At 35.2% G+C, this 22,500-nt stretch overlaps 1 protein-coding gene across 1 annotated transcript in view; it reads right to left on the bottom strand.

The window, feature by feature from the left end:
- Positions 1–22,500, bottom strand: part of LOC106868455 (atrial natriuretic peptide receptor 1) — an 880,915-nt gene that overhangs the window by 208,260 nt on the left and 650,155 nt on the right. Inside the window, exon 5 of the mRNA XM_089349012.1 lies at positions 1,755–1,871. Coding sequence (XP_089205138.1) covers positions 1,755–1,871 — 117 coding nt within the window. The remainder of the gene's footprint in view (positions 1–1,754; positions 1,872–22,500) is intronic.

Raw genomic sequence — 22,500 nt, 5'->3', positions numbered from 1 at the left:
CAGGACATGATGAACTGTAATAGGTAACACCCAGAAGAAATCTTGAAAGGATTTAGAATAAACAGAAGAGAAGAAAACAGTAAATAAGAAATAAATGTCGAGAGGCAAGAGAAGAGGGAAATGATGTCCAGCTAGTCGGACACCGCATCCAGAAAAGACAGACAAGAAAAAAGGGCTATAGTCACATGTTATCAACAGGCAGAGTGGAAGGGGGACAAGAGAGAGGATGCATGAAAGAAACAAAGAGAGTGAGGAGGAGTGGGAATGAGCGAAAAATAGCAGTGAGTGAAAGGAGGAGAAAGGGAAAAACAGAGGATCATAGAGGGTGGTATTTTGTCCTGTACTTTTCTTGTGCGTTTACATATTTTTGCCTCATTGGTGATGTCCTGAACTTAGCCTCTCTAACACCATCCTCCTCACCAGCACCCATCATCAACTCTATCACATCACCAACTCCTTCACTTACACTTCTACCAATATCATCTATTGCATCTCCTGCTCTCTGTACATTAGACAAACAGGACGCCGCTTGGCTGACCGGTTCACGGAACACTTCTGAGACATCCGCCTCTGCAATGACACCCTGGTCTCACACCATTTCCGCTCTACCGGTCACTTTTTGCAACACCTGTTCGTGTTCAGATTGTCCTTGCACAGAGGCCATCCGGACTCCCGTTTGTGCTGTGAACAGGGATTAATCTTCTCTCTTCACTCTTTTGCACCACTTGGGCTCAACTTTCCTCTCCTCTTCATCTAACCTCCTCTCTTTGCCTCTCTCCCCATCCCTCCTACTTCCTCCCACCCACCTCTCCTCTCTTGCTCCGACTCCTACTTCTTGTCATCCTACTCTCTTTCTCTCTTCTCTCATACCCATCTTCCCCTTCCCCTTCATCGTCAACCCACCCTCATAAGCCCAACCCACCCTCATAAGCCCACCCCACCCCTACACATTCCTACCCCACCTTCCCGATCCTTCCCATCCCACACCATCCCATCCCTTACACCCTCTCCCTCTCCCAACTCCACCTCTACCCCCATCCTGTGCTTACCCACACACCCCACCTCTACCCCCACCCTCAGCATAACCCACATGGCTGCATGCTTACCATGATTATTATGGTTCTTTGTAATGGAGTAATGTTCTCATTCTTCTATTAAATAGATGTATAAGAAACAGCTGCAATGAGCAGACAATTATCCATTGTATGTTATTATTCATTTGATTATAATACACCAAGGGGATTTACGACTTATCAGACACCCTAGAGTATATCAACTACATACAATTCGATGTAACACGAGCTTTGAACCAGCCCCTAGGTCCTAAATACTCATAGGGTTGGTTTTCTCTGAGTGCACAACCGGAATATCGTATTTGATACTTACCAGCCATAGGCTGGAACCACAGGTTTATTGAACCCTACCTGGTAAATATCTTTTCAAGTACCTGATTCTATAGGAATCTTTATTTTACTATATATATATATATATATATATATATATATATATATATATATGGTGGGCTTCTTTCACTTTCTGTTTATCAAATCCTCTCACAAGACTTTGGTCAGCCCAAGGCTATAGTAGAAGACATTTGCCTATTATGCCATGCAGTGGGACTAAACCTGTTACCATGTGGTTAGGGAGCAGGCTTCTTACCACACAGCCATGCCATTTATTCTGAATATAAAAACATAAAGCAATCTAAGATCAATTTGGTAAGTATAAGAAAACAGAATAATTGGAATACTCACGTTGTATCTGGCTGTCTCAGAAAACTCGGAAATCTCATTTAAGGTTGACATTGAATTAGAAGGCTCTGAACCACGTAGAAGATCTGGTTTTCCAAATAATGTTGTACTCTTTGGTATCTGTAATGTGTAACAGTTTTTATTAGAGAAAAGAAACATAAGAATTTTTATGTTTGCATACATTTCTGCTACAATATCCATTTCACTTTGAGTCAAGACTATTGATAAGTTTGCAAGACGCAACAAAAATTTTAGGAAAATAAAAATAAGAAATAAGTGGAAATTTTAACGGTGAGTGTGTTAAATTTCAAGGCACAATAAGAAAATGACTCTCCTCAGACACAACAGAACCATTTCGCTCATAGAAAATTAGGTACTAAATACAAAATTATGGATAATAAAGATAACAATTACTAAGGTAGATATTTAAAATAGTAAGACAGTATTTAAGGAAATATGGTTATTTCAAACAGATTGAATAACTGCAGAGCAACTCCTCTTTTGGGCCACATTTTCATGCATACAACATTACTATTGTCAAAATTCTCAATTGTAAAATACAATAGACCACTTGTACAGATGGTAGAGCAATTCGCTGGTAGATCTGGCTCTTTTTAAAGAGTACTGATGCTCACTAACAGCAACAGCAACAACATGGAGACCTGTCGAAGGGATAAGTTCTACAGATTATTGATTTCATGGGGTTTGCTGATTTTCTGCTACTTTAATCTATCGATTCATGGATTAAAGCATTAGATAAGATGAATCTATGGATTAAAGTAACAGAAAGGCCTGGAATCCCCATGAAATCACTGATCTATAGAACTTATTTCTTTGGTAGGTCTCCATGTAAAGAAAACAATTGAATAGTATGTAGTATGGACCAATGGGTTAACTGTAAGATTAGGAATGTAGTCTATAGCTTATGGTGTACTGAGAGATAGTGCAGAAACAAGACAATGACTTACACTTGGGAGACAGCACATAGTATAGGGGAGTGAATAGGTAAACATTAGTGGGAGATCAAAGAGCTCTACCAACATGCTCAAGTAGAACATAGAGGCTCAGTTAATAACTTGGTGGTTAAGGTATTATCATTGCATAGGACAGATTATGGAGGTCACACACATAGTAATAGATAGACCAAGCCTCGACAGAATACATGAATGGAACAATGACACCCACCACCGTACCACACGTGACGACTAGAGACTGAGAGAAAAACAAAAAGAAAGACACAGATACAAACAGTATAATACACACACAAAAGCGAAACATGCACATACTCATGATGAAATATAAGAAATAGAGATAAATAAGTTAACAAACAGAAAAAACTATATAAAACATATGCCATGGAAACCGGGCCCATGAGCCTGGCTAGGCTTTGAAAGGGTGACGTTTTACATTTTATCACCCATATTAAATTGACAAGATAGACTGATAGAAAGAGAAGGAGAGAGAGAGAGAGAGAGAGAGCAGAAGATGGGGAAAGGTAGGGAATCAGTAGGGATTACCAGTATTACCCCACTACCAAAAGTTAAATACTTATAGAAAATTATGAGTAGACATTCATTCAGTCAGTATTTGATCTCAGAATTGTCTGTTACTAAATTAGATATATTATGCACCTATCAAATGCCTGAAATATCTTTACAACACATAGAAACTGCAATATACCATTGACATACACATATTAATCTTTGCCTTTCTCCATCATTATCACATTTATTTATGGATTTTTGGTTTACTATTTACTTTTGTTTTTCTGTTTTGGCTTATCTTTCCATCTTTCCATCAATCTTCAGCTAACAATTATTGAATTGATTTCATTATCTGATCTAGCAAGACAGGAAATAATAATATATGTATCTACATTTGTGGCCGTGAAGCATAAATACTTACACACACATACATAGACACACACACACACTGACATGAAGAATTATTTTTCTAGACAGTGATGGAATTTTTCTAGAACAGAGAGAAAAAAACCTAATGATAAAATATAGAAAATAAATGGACAAAAATGGTTGGAATACTATTGTAGATATGAGATAAACAAAGATAACTATGGAATTCATCCCTATATTGTTATAATAGAACAATGTAAATAATGTATGTGCATATGCATGTATATATCCATGTACATATATGTGTGCATGTACGTATGCATGCATGTGTGTGTGTACATATCCCGCAAGCAGGACAGTGCATTTTAGGTCAAGGTATTGGTCTATTGTTAAGAATGACATTGTCATACATCATTTTTTTCAGAACCAGGTAAACTTTATTGCTATGCTTGTTTGAATCATTCTCACTGAACATCATCATCGTTTAACGTCCACTTTCCATGCTGGCATGGGTTGGACGGTTTGACTGAGGGCTGGCAAGCCAGGAGGCTGCACCAGGCTTCAATCTGATCTGGCAAAGTTTCTACAGCTGGATGCCCTTCCTAATGCCAACCACTCCAAGAGTGTAGTGGGTGCTTTTTATGTGCCACTGGCATGGGAGCAGTCAGCTGGCACTGGCATCAACCATGCTCAAATGATGCATTTTACATACCACCGGCATGGGTGCCAATCAGGTGGTACTGTCATCAGCCATGACAATGACTTCACTTGACTCAACAGGTCTTCACAAGAACAGTTTATTGCCCAATGATTGAAGGGAACTCTTAAATGGGTCGGTTATGCTGCACTGGCATAAGCCATGGTTACGGTCTCACTTGGCTTTCTGGGTCTTCTCAGGCACAGCATATCTCCAAAGGTCTCAGTCACTTGTCATTGCCTCCATGAGGCCTAACATTTGAGGGTCGTGATTCACTACTTCATCCCAGATCTTCCAGGGTCTACCTCTTCCATAGGTTCCCTCCACTGTTAGGTTGTGACACTTTTTCACACAGTTTTCCTTATCCATATGCAACACACGGTGATACCAGCACAGTTTTCTCTCTTGCACACCACATCTGATGCTTCTTATGTCCAACTTTTCTCTCAGGGTGCTTGCACTCTTTCATGTATGCACACTGACATTACACATCCAGCAGACTTTACTGGCTTCATTCCTTGCAAGCTTACACATGTCCTCAGTAGTCACGGCCCATGTTTCACTGCCATGTAGCATGGCTGTTCGCACACATACGTCATACAGTCTACCTTTTACTCTGAGTGAGAGGCCCTTTGTCACCAGCAGAGGTAGGAGCTCTCTGAACTTTGCCCAGGCTATTCTTATTTTAGCTGCTACACTCTCAGAGCATCCATCCCTGCTACTGACTTGGTCACCTAGGTAACAGAAGTTATCAACTACTTCTAGTTTTTCCCACTGGCATGTGATGGAAGCTCTTTTCTGCACATTTTCAGTGTTTATTGATCCTGAGCATCTGTCACACACAAAAACTATCTTCCCAGTTAGCCTTCCTTTGATATTGCTGCACCTCTTATGTGTCTATAGATTACACCAGGTACATCTTATGGACTTTCTACCTATGCCTTTTCTACAACTCAAGTAGGGCCATCTACCTGAAGGGATTAGTGATTTGTCTACCTTCCTACTTAGTTAGACATTGGTTTTTGCTAGATTGACTCTAAGGCCCTTCAATTCTAGACCTTGCTTCCACACCTGAAACTTTTCTAGTTCTGATAGTGACTCAGCAATTAGAGCAAGGTCATCAGCATAGAGAAGCTCCTAGGGACATCCTGTCTTGAATTCCTCTGTTATTGCTGAGAGGACTATGATGAATAAGTGGGGGCTGAGGACTGGTCCTTGGTGGACCCCTACTCGGAATTCTTCACTATGCTCATTGCCAACCCTCACCTTACTGACAACATCAAATGAGCTTTGAAAAGAAGTATAAGAAATTGATAGTTAAATCATATGTTCTTTCTCTAAACTTACATATTTTAATAACACAAAGTGTTCAACAACACAGTTCAACTGTGATAAACCCAAATACTTTTTTCGGGTTTACATTCATATCTCCCAGCTAACAACAATATTATTTTGTAATGTTTATTATTTTATGAGAGATATGTGTCTCAATATATCTCAGAAACAAATACCGATATGATAGTACTATTCTGGTATGAGATAACATCATGACAGAAATGAGAGAATACACTGCATCTAAAATTAGAAATAAGAAGGAAGACAAATAGTTTTGCAATCTTGCCTCTGTTTAGGAACTACAGTGAAGGAGTTTTATAACCTTATACATCTTTTTTATTACAACACTAACCACAATCTGTTAAGGAAAGAATAGTAGTGAGATTTGAACAACACAGTTTGAGCCAAATACAGCAATGTGTTTGGCTTGGGATCAAAGATTGTGGCAACATTCTGATGTGTGAGAATATGAATTAATTGTATTATACATTACATATTATGTATGTGTTTATTTCTATAATAGTTTTTCTTTCATCAATCGAAGGAAAATGAAATATCTTGAGATTTATCATTTTTGTTTCCCTTGTCCTTTTTTTCTTTGTTTTTTTTTTGTTTCCTTTGTTTCTATTGTCTTTTTTCTTTTATTTCTACAACCCACCTTGTCGCATTCTCTTTACATTCAAACTTCTTTCTTATACACTAAAAAATATTTCCAAACACTTTGGTATTTGTTCTATTCATCCTCTGCAGAAATCTTTCACCCACTTGACACTTTATTGCCCTTTTTACCAGGAGATCCTTTGGGGAAATGAATTCTAAATATTAGTACTGTACAAAAGTTATAAACTCTTCGCTAGATCCCTTTTCTTTATACCTACTCTTCTTAACAACTTGATAATATGGCAACTATCACAATGAGACTGGCTTCTCATTTATCCAACTTATTTTATAACCTCTTAGAAATAATTCACATAAGATTTTCCTTACAAGCTAACAGCAAGCTAAAATTTTTATTATACCAGTCTCCACCAGCTATTCTGTTTCAATATTGAATTCAAGGAGGCTGGAAAGTAGCCATAGTATTTGCAACAACTCATAGAATAGTGAGGTATATGAAGTTGATGTTCAGCTTAAACTATTATAGGGTGATGTCATATGGGGGGAAATATGAGCAAGGAGAGTTTCTAAATGTGATAAAGTACTGGGGCGTATGAATTAGAATATGTGTATGGAGGTGTTGATCAAGAGAAACTAATTAATAATCATAATGTTCTTCATATAAACTATGGTCCTGCTTCCACTTTATAATCTGATAATACAACTGTTGTTTTGATTTTGAACACACTGTTTTAGAATATGGTCAAATATTCAGTCAGTAGTATTACACCACATCAATTAATAAAGAACAATATTTTTTGTACATAATTTGTGTCTGATGTTCCGGCCTGAATTTTCATTCAAGATTATTCACTGCAGTGGGTAACTACTTAAACTAATTTGTGTCTGATGTCTTAGCCTGAATTTTCATCCAAGATTATTCAATGCTGTGAATGACTACTTAAATAATTAGCTAAGGGGTTTCAAGTTTACATAGTATTGCAGACACTGTTCTGAATTCTGTCAATCTTTTGACTTATTAAAAATTTGAAGTATTCCTGATCACACATTTTAATTGATAATTAGCTTGATTGGTTACAGTTAAATGTTTGAATCTTGCTATGATTTAATTACTTTTATTTGCCTTATACTAATTTATAAACAATAGATTTGTAGAAGGTGTCTGTGACATTGAATGACAAACTATTTAATTAAAAACTACCAATTTCAAAACCCTCAATAATTATGTTTGTGAGATAATCTTAGCAGTTCAAAAAAATCCATTAAAGGATATTATCTTTTACTTGTTTCAGTCATGAGACTACAACCATGCTGGGGCACCACCTTGAAGAATTTCAGTCAAATGAATCACCCCCAGTATTTTTCATTTTTTAAGCCTTACTCTATCATTTGCTTTTGTTGAACCACTATGTTACAGGGATGTAAACACACCAACACTGGTTGTCAAGTGATGGTAGGTGACAAACACTAAGAGACACACACATAAATATACATGCATATGCGACAGGCTTCTTTCAGTTTCCATCTACCAAATCTACTCACAATGCTTTGGTCAGCCTAAGGCTATAGAAGACACTTTCCCAAAGTGTCACGCACCAGATATTAATGTATATCTTTTTAGCAATTATATCTAATTAGTTTATGCTAAATAAATCCTCAATCATCAGTATACTTAAATCCCTAGAACAATATTCATTAAGCGTTCTTCATTTATCTCCTTTTGAGAAGACAAATGGCTAAAGGTATTCCAAAATATAAGCATCCAATCTTCTTTTCTTTTTTCTTTTTCTTTTTCTTTTTTTGTCAAGCACATTGCATTTAGGAAGATTTGGCTGTTATTTCTACAAATGGCTCTTTGTTTGGTTTGGCATCATTAGAATATAATGATCATACCAGTCTTCTCTCTTGCACACTACATCTTATGCCCAAATGCACTTTCAAACATTTGCACTTTGCTATATATGCACACTGTTTATATTCTTCTTACGCAGTATCCCCTTTGCCAGTTCAAGAAATGCAACTCTGTATCTAATTTTGAAACTTGCATACCTTGTTGCTGTCATTATTGCTTAGCCCATAGTCAGCCTTTGATGAAAAGTGGACTAGCTATGGCCACCTTATCTTTTATTCAGGTTTGGTATTTCTAATATGTACTTCCATTTCTTAACATTGTAAGCCATGATTTTAGGGAGACTTGCTGCTATTTCTAGTAGGTACAGTGATGGTGTAATGACCCTCATTAGCTCATACTCTTTACTCTTTTACTTCTTTCAGTCATTTGACTGCGGCCATGCTGGAGCACCGCCTTTAGTCAAATCAAATCGACCCCATAACTTATTCTTTGGATGCCTAGTACTTATTCTATTGGTCTCTTTTGCCGAACCGCTAAGTTACAGGGATGTAAACACACCACCGTCGGCTGTCAAGCGGTGTTGGGGGGACAAACACAGACACACAAACATATACACACATATACATATATATATATACGACAGGCTTCTTTCAGTTTCCGTCTACCAAATCCACTCACAAGGCTTTGGTCGGCTCGAGGCTACAGTAGAAGACACTTACTCAAGGTGCCACACAGTGGGAATGAACCGGGAACCATGTGGTTGGTAAGCAAGCTACTTAAGCAAGCTACTTAAGCAAGCTACTTACCACACAGCCACTCATTGATATTTTTAGTTTCAATACTATATTTTCTGTCATACAGTTATAACAATGTGCTCCGTAGAATTATCATAAGTAGCAGTATCACAGGAAGGTTAACAGAGAAAAGAGACTTTGTGGAAGAAGTGTTGGAGCAATAGATTCTAAGAGCACATTGGAAATAGATTTGGATGATCATTAGAGACAGTAGATAATACCTGTTACATCTAAGACATTAAGAATTTTGGCATTGGGTTTGAAAGTGTGTGAGAAATTGTAGTTCTTAAATAATCTTTGAATACTTTTACAGAAATGTTCCATTTGAAATGCATTATAACCTTCCATAGTGAGCTGGTAGTCATCCCCGTAAAGTCCTCCTCCAAGCTATCAGGTGATACACAAGTATTCAACCATGGGTGCATTATGTCTCATAGTAGAAACAACTGTAAGCTTATGAAGTTCGTGGCATAATTTCTTATTCCCTTGTCATTTTAATTTCTTACATAAATGTGTGTGTGTGTGTTAAGTTGTATATGTTGTGAACAAAATTAGTGTACTCATTGCATATAGAGTGAAATATCTATTTTATTTATTTTGTTTTTTAATACTTGAGTATGCTAATTATCACAGATCCATACCTAAGAGTCATGTCTTATATATCATTATCTTCAGATGAATTTAGATATAAAGAACCTCTGAAAGGTAGATTGTCTCCAGTTCCATCAGAAAGTCGCAAAGCGCAAAGAACTAGTAATTATTCTCACTTACTATAGAAGAATAAGTGTATGTGTTTGCATATATTTTGTATGTGAGTGCATGCATGCAGTGGGTGTACATATGTGTGCATATATGAGCATCGGTGTGTGTGCATTGCATTTCTGTGTTCATGGTGTATGAGACAAAATTTTAAATTTTCACTGAACAGAAAATGATTTCAATCTTAAATTATAATCATTTCCCATATTTTGTAAAATCTTTCTACTCATCTGATAAAGTAGAATTTAACTTAAGAAACTAAAGTTTAATTTGCTATCAATTATTCAGATATTAATACATTCATTCCAAAATGTTTTAAGGATTTTAGTAGAAAAATAGCTTGGTGAGTTGTTCATATAAATTCACAACAATTTTCAATGTAAAGCAAACTTCTATACATCTAGATACTATACACCTGAATGTATGTTGTTTAGCAAAGAGATTATTTAATAGATAAAAGTACTTTAATATAAAATATTTAACAAAGATATTCTTAAATAATACTGGAGTTTGTGAATACATGTGTATGTTGCTATAATTTATGCACATGTTACAAAGCATTTGCTAGGGGCTGCATATTTACAAATAAAGAATTATTTGCTCTGTTTATTGACCGATGCTCTAGCCTAGCAACCCTTCAGGATTTCTAAACAGACAGAATTCTCAACAGTACATTAATGTCTTTATCCTACTTCATCCTATGAAGTGTATGTTGCCAGAACATTTATTCTCCTTTTAGCAGATAGGAACAAATTGTTAGTTTAGATGCCAATCTAAGCAAACAGTCAACTTCCAAAGCTTCTTATTAACAAATCAGAGAACACCATAACATAAAATTCCCTGGAATAGCAGCTTTCAGAGAAATTGTATAACTTTTTGTTTTTTATCAAGGGAATACATTACTGGAAAAGACATTCTCTTTTTATCAATCATTTTAGAAATGTCTTGACAGTTGAGTGGTTAAGGACTGGGTAACTGACCCAAATGCTAGACTTTCACTAATGGTGACATGTATCTTAGCCTTAGCACATTACATGCTTCTTTTTTGAAGAGTATCCAGAAATATCTAATACTTAATACAAGTAAAATGTCTAATACAAGTAATAAATATATCTAGATTTTCAAGAAGTTTTACATTAATTTAATAAGAAGTGAACATTAAGAATAAAAAAGAATTAAAGCATAATGTTTTGATATATTAGAAATAAATCAGAAATATATATATTGATTTTCTTATATTTAATTCCATGACTTCTACTTGAATATATTAATACTAGAAAAGTTTGGAATGATACACTAACTCAGCATATTACTGTCCCTTTTTAGTTAGGTAATAAGTTTCACTATTGGTTCTATGAGCCATGGCTTGGTTCTGTCGGGGATAAGATATTGTGTAATTTAGATAAGTGACATTCAGTATATCACCCTTCAAATTAATAATCTAAATTGATGCCATTAAGCCATCTAACCTAAAATTATTGATAACTCCCTTTTATATAGGTTGACTATACTCAGCTGATGTCCATATTTGTCCCCCTTGCATGTAAACAAAGATCAAGCTGCCCTTTCCCTAAACATTTGAATTAACTTGTGGAATTAATTCTCTATTACTTGAAATTATCTTTTTGGTGTGAGTTGCTCATTGGTTTTGTTTTTCTTTTTCTAGACAAGAAAGAAAAATTTCAATTAGAAATTTTTTAAGTATGATATTTAGTACATCATGCCTTTAACTCGAGTAATTATACACATATTTGAGAAGAGACCAATGATTCTCTATTTAATAACCAATATGTCTGGACTGCAACAATATTGAAGGCTTTACATCTTGGTATGTAAACTTTTGCAAATTGTTATGAGTATTGTTTTAGTCAGAAAATTATCTGTTGACAGGAAACCCATGGAAGCCCATTGTGTATGGGTATATGTGTGTGTGTGTGTGTGTGTGTGTGTGTGTGTGTGTGCATACACATGTGTGTTTGTATGTAAACCAGTCTAAAAATTTCTGTCATTTTTGTTGCTACTCTTTGTCTTGTACTTTAACAATTCAACAAACAGTGATAAAATAAATAATTAGCAGACTGAAGTAGAAATATAAAATATAACCAAATAAATCTTTGTAGGAGATGCCCAGCATGGCTACAGTCTAACAAGTAATAATAGTAAAAGATTAGAAGAATTTATGATATTCTTTGTATTAAACTGATACAGGTTTTAGACACCATAGAAAACAGATAAATATCAAATTAATGAATGGCATTTATTGCACAAAATAATAAATTAATATATTTGATATGAGAAAATATTGCATCGATATTCACAAATAAATTGCAGTGATTTGCTGTAATACAATGTAAAGGACAAACAAAATTATGCCACTACAGGATATGATGGTTTGTATTACTTTTATGATTTCATGACCTCAAAATATTTCTTGTTTTGTGTTGCCTTGCTTTAGATAACCTTGTCAGCATTGATTGATCAGATTGCTGACAAAGATGTTGTAGATCAAATGTTAAGGCATGACCCACTGACCAGTCCAAGCCACAGGATATAATATAAATCTGACTGGTTCAGAATTATGGTCAATATTTTATTTTGTCATCTCATTGTTTGTCTTTGGTAAAGCATAAGAAACCCTGGATGATATATGTAACTGACAAAGAGAAAAAGTGAATGTGTAGATAAATTTTTAGCAGAAGATATTTTCCTTGCATTTTCTTTGATACTGAGACAGTATTCAACTTCTGTGGCTTAATGTTGCTGATCTGAACAGAGAGTAAAAACAACCCAGATGACAATGGAAATCATATGTTTTGTGAAGTTTAGAAATGTCATATTTCATTGTCTGACTCAGCAAATCATAAAGATTATCTGTCTGTAAAATATATGAAAGAATGAAAGTAGTAACCAATAGAATTTACTTCAATCATTGTTTGCTGATAAAACAAGTCTATTTTGGCATTAACAGTGAAATTTATAACTTTGAATAATAGCTAGAGAAAAAAAAAACGTTCTAAGTATAAAACCTAAACCTTGGTGTGGTGGAATAGAGAAAATGTCAAACTATATAAATTGACATTTTCATATTATATCAATTAGAGCTTAATTAACTGACAATACACGATATGTTTGTTTTCTCTTACAAGCATTTAATATGATAGCAAAGCCTAAGATAGCTAGCATAAATTACAAGGTAAAATTAAAGCTATATTTTATGATTTTTATCACATTTTGTTTTAATCAATCTTGTGAATCAAGGAATTGTGAGTCATTATCCAGAATTAGTATGATCCAGTGCAAATATTAACCCAGCATATCATCATGTTTGACATACTCATTTGAGGTAAACTCAGAGATGGTTAATTGTGTCCAAGAGTGTACCACAAAATTGTCATGAATGATCAGTACTACTTTTAAGAATCTTGGCTGGCTAATTTCCAGTGAGTATGTACTGACCCTGAGCAGCTATAATGAAGCTTTCTGTATCTGATTTAAGTTCAGTTGCAGACAGCCATCAATGTCTCATATTTCTATCAATATCAAGATTGCTGACTTTAGTAGAGTATTTACTATGGAATACTTTATTCTTTCATTTATTACACAGCTCTAAGATTCCATTGGATCTGGCTTCCCTTTTATTTGATTTGCTTTCACATAGGATTGTGTTTCATCAAGTTGCACCCAGTTTTGGTGATCTTTAATTCCTTTACAATTTAGTTTCTTGGTATTTTCATGCTTTCTTACATGTTTAAATATCTTATAATTAGTTGGTTGCTATCTTTAAATATAGTTGTGACTGCATCAGTTCACATCTTCCTTCCTTTCATGGAATGTAAATTCTGTCTATATCTACCTTTGGGTGATGTATGACTGCACTGTGAGAAACTTGTGCAGCTTTACATTGATTTCATTTATCTCATTGATGGATTATTTTATATTAAAGCTGCTGATCATAACAGATACAGCCAGGGTATTGATGATATCAACCCTATTTACTCTTTACTCTTTTACTTGTTTCAGTCATTTGACTGTGGCCATGCTGGAGCACCACCTTTAGTCGAGCAAATCGACCCCAGGACTTATTCTTTGGAAGCCTAGTACTTATTCTATCGGTCCCTTTTGCCGAACCGCTAAGTTACGGGGACATAAACACACCAGCATCGGTTGTCAAGCGATGTTGGGGGGACAAACACAGACACGCAAACAGATGCAGAAACATACATATATATATATATATACATACATTTATACGACAGGCTTCTTTCAGTTTCCATCTACCAAATCCACTCACAAGGCTTTGGTCGACCTGAGGCTATAGTAGAAGACACTTGCCCAAGGTGCCATGCTGTGGGACTGAACCCGGAACCATGTGGTTGGTAAGCAAGCTACTTACCACACAGCCACTCCTACGCCTATTTGTCATATTAACTTTGCTTTTTAAGGTAGCTCTAACTACTAGCATTGTTCTCTGTATTTTTCATGCATTTGTGAGAACAAAGTGCCATCCTTCCACACACATCCAAATATTTGTAGCTTTCTTCAGATCTAACGTTTTAATTATTGTAGTATTGAGCTGTACATTGTGGGTTTTCAAAATATTTATAAAAGCCAGATTCCATGTCATCACTAAATTGTTTTATTATTGCTAAAAGCCATTTCAATTGTTGATCACTGTTGATAAAAAGTTTTAGATTTGTGGTTCTTAATCTTTTTTTTTTCTTTTTGCCTTTAGTTGTACCTCCCACTCCTTTGAAGTAGTTGTTATGCCTAGCACCCACCTAAGTGGCAAATGAAGTGTCATTACTAAACTAATTGATAAGTCTTGATCTCCTAACCAGTGTTTTTTGGTATATCACAGAGTATGGTTGCCTTGTCATTCTCTGGGACCTTTTTCTGATATTTTCTTTTACCTCTTATTTTCTATTGGTATTTCATAATGCTATGTGAAACTTCCAGAGTTAGCAAACTTCAACTCTCTTATGCGTGGAGGTATATTCTTTCTTGGCTAGAGCAGCTAGTGACAATGTGGTTAATTATTCCTTCTATACTTCTGTAAATTTTGTATTGACATTATCTATTCTACCTCATTACATTAATTGGAAAGGATTAGAGATTAGAAATGCTTGTTTCATTGTGCAATAATGCTTCAAGTTCTGGAGTGACAAGCAACAGAAGCTCAAAATTTCTGGAACTACTATTGAGCTGGAAACTACAGCCTAGAAGACAAGCCTCATCCTGGAAGATCTGTAGAGCTCGATGAGGATGAGCACACCCTGGTGGAACAAAATCGAAACTGTTGAGAAAATAGTAGAAAACCTGGATTTGGTTATTCATCCATTCATTGACACCTGCATGCCATCAGAAAAGTCAGCAAACTGGGTCAGTGGGTTCTTACCGAACTTTCCAGTTCTAATCTCATGCAGAGAGTGAATGTGTGATCTTCTTTGCTGTCACATTTCATGAATGAACCTTTTTTGGATCGAATAGTGACTGGTGATGAGAAACAGATTCTCTATAAAAAATAAAATACTGAAGACAGTGGGTAGGGAAAAGAGAAACTCTGACACCCCAGGTTAAAGAAGGTCTTCACTCACGCAAGGTGTTGTTATCTGATTGATGAGATATGAAAGGTTTAGTCCACGTAGAACTTTTAAACCCAAACCAAACGATAACAAAGGAGATATACTGTGAGCAGCTTGAGTGGCTTAAGTCAGTGCTAGAAGAAAAATGACCATCTTTAGTTTCAAGACAAAAGGTGTTCTTCTGTCAGGATAATACTCAACCACATACAGTGAGGATGACATTCAAAAGGCTGGAGCAGTTTCAATGGGAAACGATATCCATCCACCATATTTCCTGGACATTGCCCCATCTGATTATCATTTTTTCTGCAGTCTTCAAAATCATTTGGATGGACAAAATATGAATTCTGTAGACGAGGTCAGAAGAGTACTGGAGGAGTATTCTTCATCACGGGCGGACAAGTGAATTTTGGATGAGGGACCTTGTAAGTCTACCAGAGAGATGGAAGAGCATTGTAGAAAATGAAGGAGAGTATATTTTAGATTAAAAAAGAACTTTGTTCATCTTAAGTATGTGTGTGTGTGCATGTGTGTGTGTGTGTGTGTGTGTGTGTGTGTGTGTGTGTGTGTGTGTGTGTGTGTGAATCCATTATTGTATAAGTGAGGGTTATTGTCAGGAAAAGCAAGCATGGAAAAATGGACTAAAATGAAAGGAAGAAAAATGTAAGGAAGACTATACATATAAATGTAACATGAATGATATTTTGACAAGAAAAGTGGCTAATATTTAATTTCATAAATATATATCTACACGTGCATGTGTGTTAAATTATTAAAGTAAATATTATCTATGATAAAAATTTGTACTACAGCTTCAGAGTAAAACTTCTCACTACAGCTCTCCAGCTTTTAGAATCTCTGACTGTCACTCATTCCCACCCCTTTTATTGTTTTAGTTTCTCTCTACCACCATGACCAACAGGACACACATTGTGCTTCATTATATGTAAGAAGAACACTGGCTCTGGAAGTTAAATTGCTTGCTTCAGTATACCTGCCTGACAAAAAACAAAAAAACTTCATTGACTTCATAATTCATGGGACAGTGGGTGAGGAATGTTACCCATATAATAAAAATAACTGTTCCAATAAAAGACAATACTATACATGAAAGCATGGGATATAAATGTAGAATATTAGTAATATGTGTCACAGAATTTTCCAGCAGTATTGCTAGATCAAGATATTTTCCATTCTCTTGCTCTCCTGTTTTGCTTTAACTCTGTAATCATGATACTGGAGAATGTATCATTTGATGTAATACATTTTCCTTCCCAATTATGACTGCTCTCTATGTCTCTATATAATAAGTTTGCAGTAAGACAACTTTCAGCATCTTACCATGTCATTTTTCAATAACAACTTCTGGTTGATGGTGAAATGCATTTCCATCTAATTGGAGACCAAATTTATAACTGACTGTCCAGTGTATTTTCTCTGTTCTATTATAAATCATTTGCATCCTTTTTGCAACATGTTACTACATACATTGATACACTAATTTAGCTATAGTTTCCTCTTCACATTCAACATTTGTCATTTTACTGGATTTCTACTAATTTTTTTCATTTAAACAGGGTTTGGGGTTTCTGGTACAGTTAAATTGCAAGGTTTCATTTTTTTTCTCTCTCCTCTCCGCTGCTCCAACCTGTCTCTCTCTCTTTCTCTCTCTCCCCCTCTCTCCCCCTTTCTCCCCCCTCTCTCTATAGTCCTTAATCTTTCAGCTAAACTTATGATTTCATTGCTTGAAATATTTCCCATTCAACATCATTGCTTCTTTCCCATCCTTTCCTTTATTAATTTTATCTAAATCCTTTGCTATTTGTATATACTCCCATATTCACTATTGATCTCCCTACTTGTATGTGGTGAGCTTTGCTTCACTTTTTTCTACACACTCTTTCATTGGGAGCTTATCTTCTTTCTATCTAACATATTTGCTAATATTCTTTCTCACACATAAGTTCACACTTTTTTAATTGAAGTTAAGATGGCATGAACCAAGATCAGTTTATAATTGGAGGATATTTTTAAATGCCAGGCTATACAGCTGTTAGTTTGCATTAGAAACATGTATTATAATAGATTACAAACTCCTGTAAAATTCCATAAAATGGCAAAAAAGAAAAGAAAATGAAAACATCACCATTTTTGAGAATATGAACTGAACACCATTAACTGTTAACAAGGGAGTCGTAAACTTATTTTTGTTTTACAGATTTTCATATTGAACTTTAGCTTAACCTTTCATGTTCACAGCTGTTGATAGGATTCATTATGTCAACCATATATAGAGTTATACTAACTGCATATCCTGCTGTCAATGAATTAATCCTTCACTGTCCACAGCTGCAAGTTGCTCTCTAAGTTAATGCTATTTATAACTATTCTAATTTCAAATTCTGCTGCAAGATGGCTTAGAGTAAGATTGTGTAGATGCAATATATATGTACAAAAAACAAAATCTGAATCATGATTGCTTTCAAGTGAGTTTGTTACTATGCTATTCTGTCTGTTGCCAGGGTTTTGTGGACTTGAAATGTTTAACTTTTGTGTATGTGTGTGTGTGCATGTGGGAGATATGAATATAAACAACTATAGTTGATTTCTGCTAAAAGAATGAAACAAATAATGGAATTAGAAAACAATTATATCCTGATAGATATCTTTATTGTTGTTTTACCCATATTTTACTAGTTTAGCCTAGATGGAATTGTTTATTGAAACAACTGTTTTAATAGCTACATTCCTTTCCAACTTCTAATGGCACAGTTATAAAGTAGTTGCAGAACTTGTCAGACAAATTTAATCAAGCACAGTAATTTTTTTCCCCAATAGCAAAACATAATAACTGTGGAGGCTGTAATATATATGAAAGTAAATGCTTATTATATGAGAAAGCTACTGCTATTGTTTATTCAATTCTTGTTGAGACAAAGCAATGTGGATTTATTTATTAGAATATTGAGAATCTTGTGACTCAACAAATCATTTGAAATATTGTCACTTACAGATTTAGTGTGAAACGATTCTGGCATCTTGTTGGTGTAGTACTTTCAAATTAATAATGTACTGCCATTTAATCAGTGATAGTCACACAGTTAAAAAAAATGATAAATTAACTATCATTTACTTATGAAAATTGTACTGAATATGAAAGAAAAATACTCAAATTACAAAGGTATAAACATATGAGAGACTATGAAAATGCACTGAAAAAATATGCATTAACACAGAGGGAGACGCAAGAATCTCCAAATATATGACATAATATATTGAAATTGCCCAAATTGAAATTGCCCAGATTGAAATTCCAAAAATTAAACATAAATTAATGACATATATATCAACTTAAAGAATGCCACAGTGCTGAACTATGCAGGTGACATCAAGCTGTACCTTGAGATAAAAAGGACAGATCCTGAACACTAGATCTTTTCTGGACACAATGCAACAATGGCAACACGGACTGGCAACTGAAGCTGGCTGTGGACGAATGTAGTGTACCACCATGCATTTTGAGAGAAAAAATCTCAGCATTCACACATTCTCTCCATAACACTAATATCAAGAAGTCTTCTTGTGAACGTGACCTGGGCATTACCATCAGCAGTGATTTGCGCTGGACAAAGCACATCTCTAAAATTGTCCAGAAGGCCGAGGATGTCTTGGTATCACTCAGAAAGACCGTTGCCAAGCACTCTCCAGTTGGAATTTGAATCACCAGTCTGGAACCCCTATCTTACTCAGGACATCGACCTCCTGGAAACTGTTCAGAGACATGCAACCAAGTGAATACCCTCCATCAGGCATCTACCATACTAAGAACGCCTTGCTGGGCATAGATACATTGAAGCTCCAACGTCTGGCAATGCACTTGGTAAACACCCAAAAAATTATTAACCATCGTACCAACAACCACCTTGAGCACCTTTTTGAGATATATATGTCTAATACACATTGACAAACCTACAATGTCAGAAAACAGCACAGCTCCCATGACTTTTGGAAACATTTTTTGAAAACTTGTTAAAAGCCATGAGAGATGCAAGAGGCTTCATTCTATCATGAAGGAGAGCAAAAAATTTGCTAGTGAGTTTATGCATAATACCCAGATTGAAGAACATGATGGAAGTGTGACAACTGTGGTTGCAAAGAAGGTGAAATCAATAGCACAGCAAAAAGCATTTGAACAATTGGCTGATAGGTTGGAACAAAAACATGAACAACAAGAACAACGACAAAAATAATAGTAAATATAAGGACATGGAAATTGAAATACAAAAGATGTGGCATCTTAAAGCAAGAGCTGTTCCTGTTATGGTGGTTGCCCTATGTATGATTTGAAAGGGATGTCAAAAACATCTAGACAACATCCCAGGAAATCCAAAAGATTATGCTGACAAGTACTGCCCTCATCCTTAGAAAAACCCTATTAATTTAAATGTCTGTGTTGTATTTCATGAAGATATTTCACTACTGCCCCTGCCACTTCCCCTCCCCAAGCTTTCTGTCATACTGTAACATCTCTTATCCTTCACTCGCCCTAGGACGCTGAGTGTGTCTTGGCAAGTGAACAAACAAGCATGCAAATTAAAAGTAAATAATAATAATAATAATAATAATAATAATCTATCATGTCTGTTTGATTCTAGGATTGAAGAGAAAGAGAATGAAAAATTTTTTTAATATAATCCCTTAAAATGACCAGACATTGTGGTTATTACAGTTTTTTAGGCAAAGAAACTGAATGGGGGATGAGAAGAGGAGAAATGAGTGAGTTATCATGCGTAAGTGATGGTGACATAAAAAGGTAAAAGTAAAGTTACCTTCTCGAGTTATGTCAACTGATAAAGGGCCGGTTTCCCGGATTCGTGATGTATATATTCTGCACCTAGACAGGACACCAATCCATCACAGGATTACTCATTTCTGCCAGTTGAGTGGACTGGAGGAATATGAAATGAAGTGTTTTTGCTCAAGAACACAGGGCATTGCTCAGTCCAGGAATCAAAACCACAATCTTATGATCATAGGTCCAATACCATAACCACTAAGCCATGTTCCTCCATGATGGTGGCATAAGTTTTGCCAGCTCAAAGAAACAGAAGCCAGTGTAGTAGCAGTGGAGAAGTTTGAAGGAGAAGACAGTATGTCTGTTGGCAAGTAGCTGAAGAGTATTTATGAGAATCCTTATGTCAATCAGTTCAGTAACCTTTTTATGATGTTGTCTAGAATGTCTTGGTATATAGTAGATACATAATCTAAAAGTGCAGGCAATATCTTATCATAAATCTCGCCTGAACATTTTAGAGGGTTAACAGTATTTATTGAGATGTTGTTGAAGTATTTTTGGGCCTTGGAAAGAGAGGATAGTCTTTGAGATGTATTCTTTGCTAGGTTGAGTATGTGTGTTCTCCAAAGTGAGCTCTTCAATGAAGAAAGTGGTCATGAGGATTCTAGCTGTGTACTGTTCATGTTTGTTTTCTTGATACGTGGAATGATTGTGTACTTTTGCTGCTGAAAGTGACAAGGTTGTTATAACCGCAGAAGAGAATATTCATGGAGTTCATATGAATGTAGCGTAACATGCCTAGGTAAGATGCACATGAGGCTTGGGTGCAGAAGATTAAGAAGAAACATCAACTAGTTACAATTGTGTGAGTGGCAGTTATGGCCAAATTACATCAACACATGATTTCACTTTTGTTTCTTTCATGCATGATTCAACTTTTTTCATAAAAAAATATTCAGCCCAGATATAGTCTCCCACTACTCCTCATCACTTCATAATGATGATAAACATTTCCTTCATTTTATATATATATATATATATATATATATATATATATATATATATGTATTGTTGTTTCTGGGTAGAGTCATTCTGTTTTAGTGCCTTATTATTTAACACACTCACTGGTTCAGTTGCCATTCATTTACTTATTTATTTTTCCTAAAATTTTTGTTGTGTCTTGCAACATTTTCATCAATAGTCATTGACTTTTAATAACTATTGAGGCAAATATCGCAAGAAGCAACGAAAATTTTAGAAAAAGTGTGTTAAATAATAAGGCACTAAAACAGCATGACTCTCACAGACACGATAAAATATGCTTCAACACGCAAATTCACATAAAGAATCTTACAAACCAAATATGAAGATGAAATATATATATATATTGTGTGTGTGTGTGTGTGTGTGTGAGAAAGAGAGAGAGAGAGAGGGAATGAGAGATAGATATAGACAAAGATATGATTATACATATATATATATGTATAAATATATATTTAATATGTGTGTGTGTGCATGTGCATATGTGTAGGTATATGTGTGTGTGTATATATATATATATATATATATATATATATATATATATATATGCACACATATATACATATATATTTATATATAGTCATGTGTGTGTGTATAAGCATGTAATGTTTTATTGCTAGTCTAAACTAAGCTTTATTAAATTTAAAAGCAATCAAAATGTTTAAATACAATGAATTCTTTTTTAAAAAAAAGCAAGAAAAAAAAAAGACATAAATTCCATGGAAACTTATTTATGAGATGGTTTAACTGGTACAAACAAGATACTTCACACAATTGCCTTGATGTCTCGTGATTCTGTATTTACGTGCTCTAACTAGTTATTTTCTCTCTCTTTCTGCTAGAGTTGTAAAAATATTGATAAGTTAATTGCATTGATTTTTTTTTTTTCTAAATTAAAGCATGCACTCAAATTTTGAAAGTGAAGTTGTATAATCATATAAACTCAGAATGTAGACTGGTAAAACTAAATAGATGCAAGCAGAGCTGTTTGGTTAAAGAGTTGACTACGCAACTTCTATAAGCTCCTGGTTTGATCCCACTGTACAAACTTTGGTTAAGTGTCTTCTGCTGTAGATCCATAGTCTTGTACTTATGAAGGACTTGGAAATCATTGACAGAAACTGCAGTGAAGTTTATCATTTACATTTGTGTGTGTGTGTTTGTGTGTGTGCATATATCTGTGCAAGTATGTATTTATATATATCATCATCATCGTTTAATGTCTGTTTTCCATGATGGCATGGGTTGGACGGTTTGACTGAGGCACAGCAAGCCAGTGGGCTGCACTAGTCTCCAATCTGATCTGGCAATATTTCTACAGTTTGATGCCCTTCCTAGCATCAACTACTTGAGAGTGTAGTGGGTGCTTTTTACGTGCCACTGGTACGGGGGCCAGTCAGGCAGTCCTGGCATCAATGATGTT

The sequence above is a fragment of the Octopus bimaculoides genome, chromosome 3 (assembly GCF_046866305.1).
Source record: "Octopus bimaculoides isolate indiv1 chromosome 3, ASM4686630v1, whole genome shotgun sequence".
Taxonomy (NCBI): Eukaryota; Metazoa; Mollusca; class Cephalopoda; order Octopoda; family Octopodidae; genus Octopus; species Octopus bimaculoides.
This window is presented reverse-complemented; position numbering and strand designations above follow the sequence as displayed.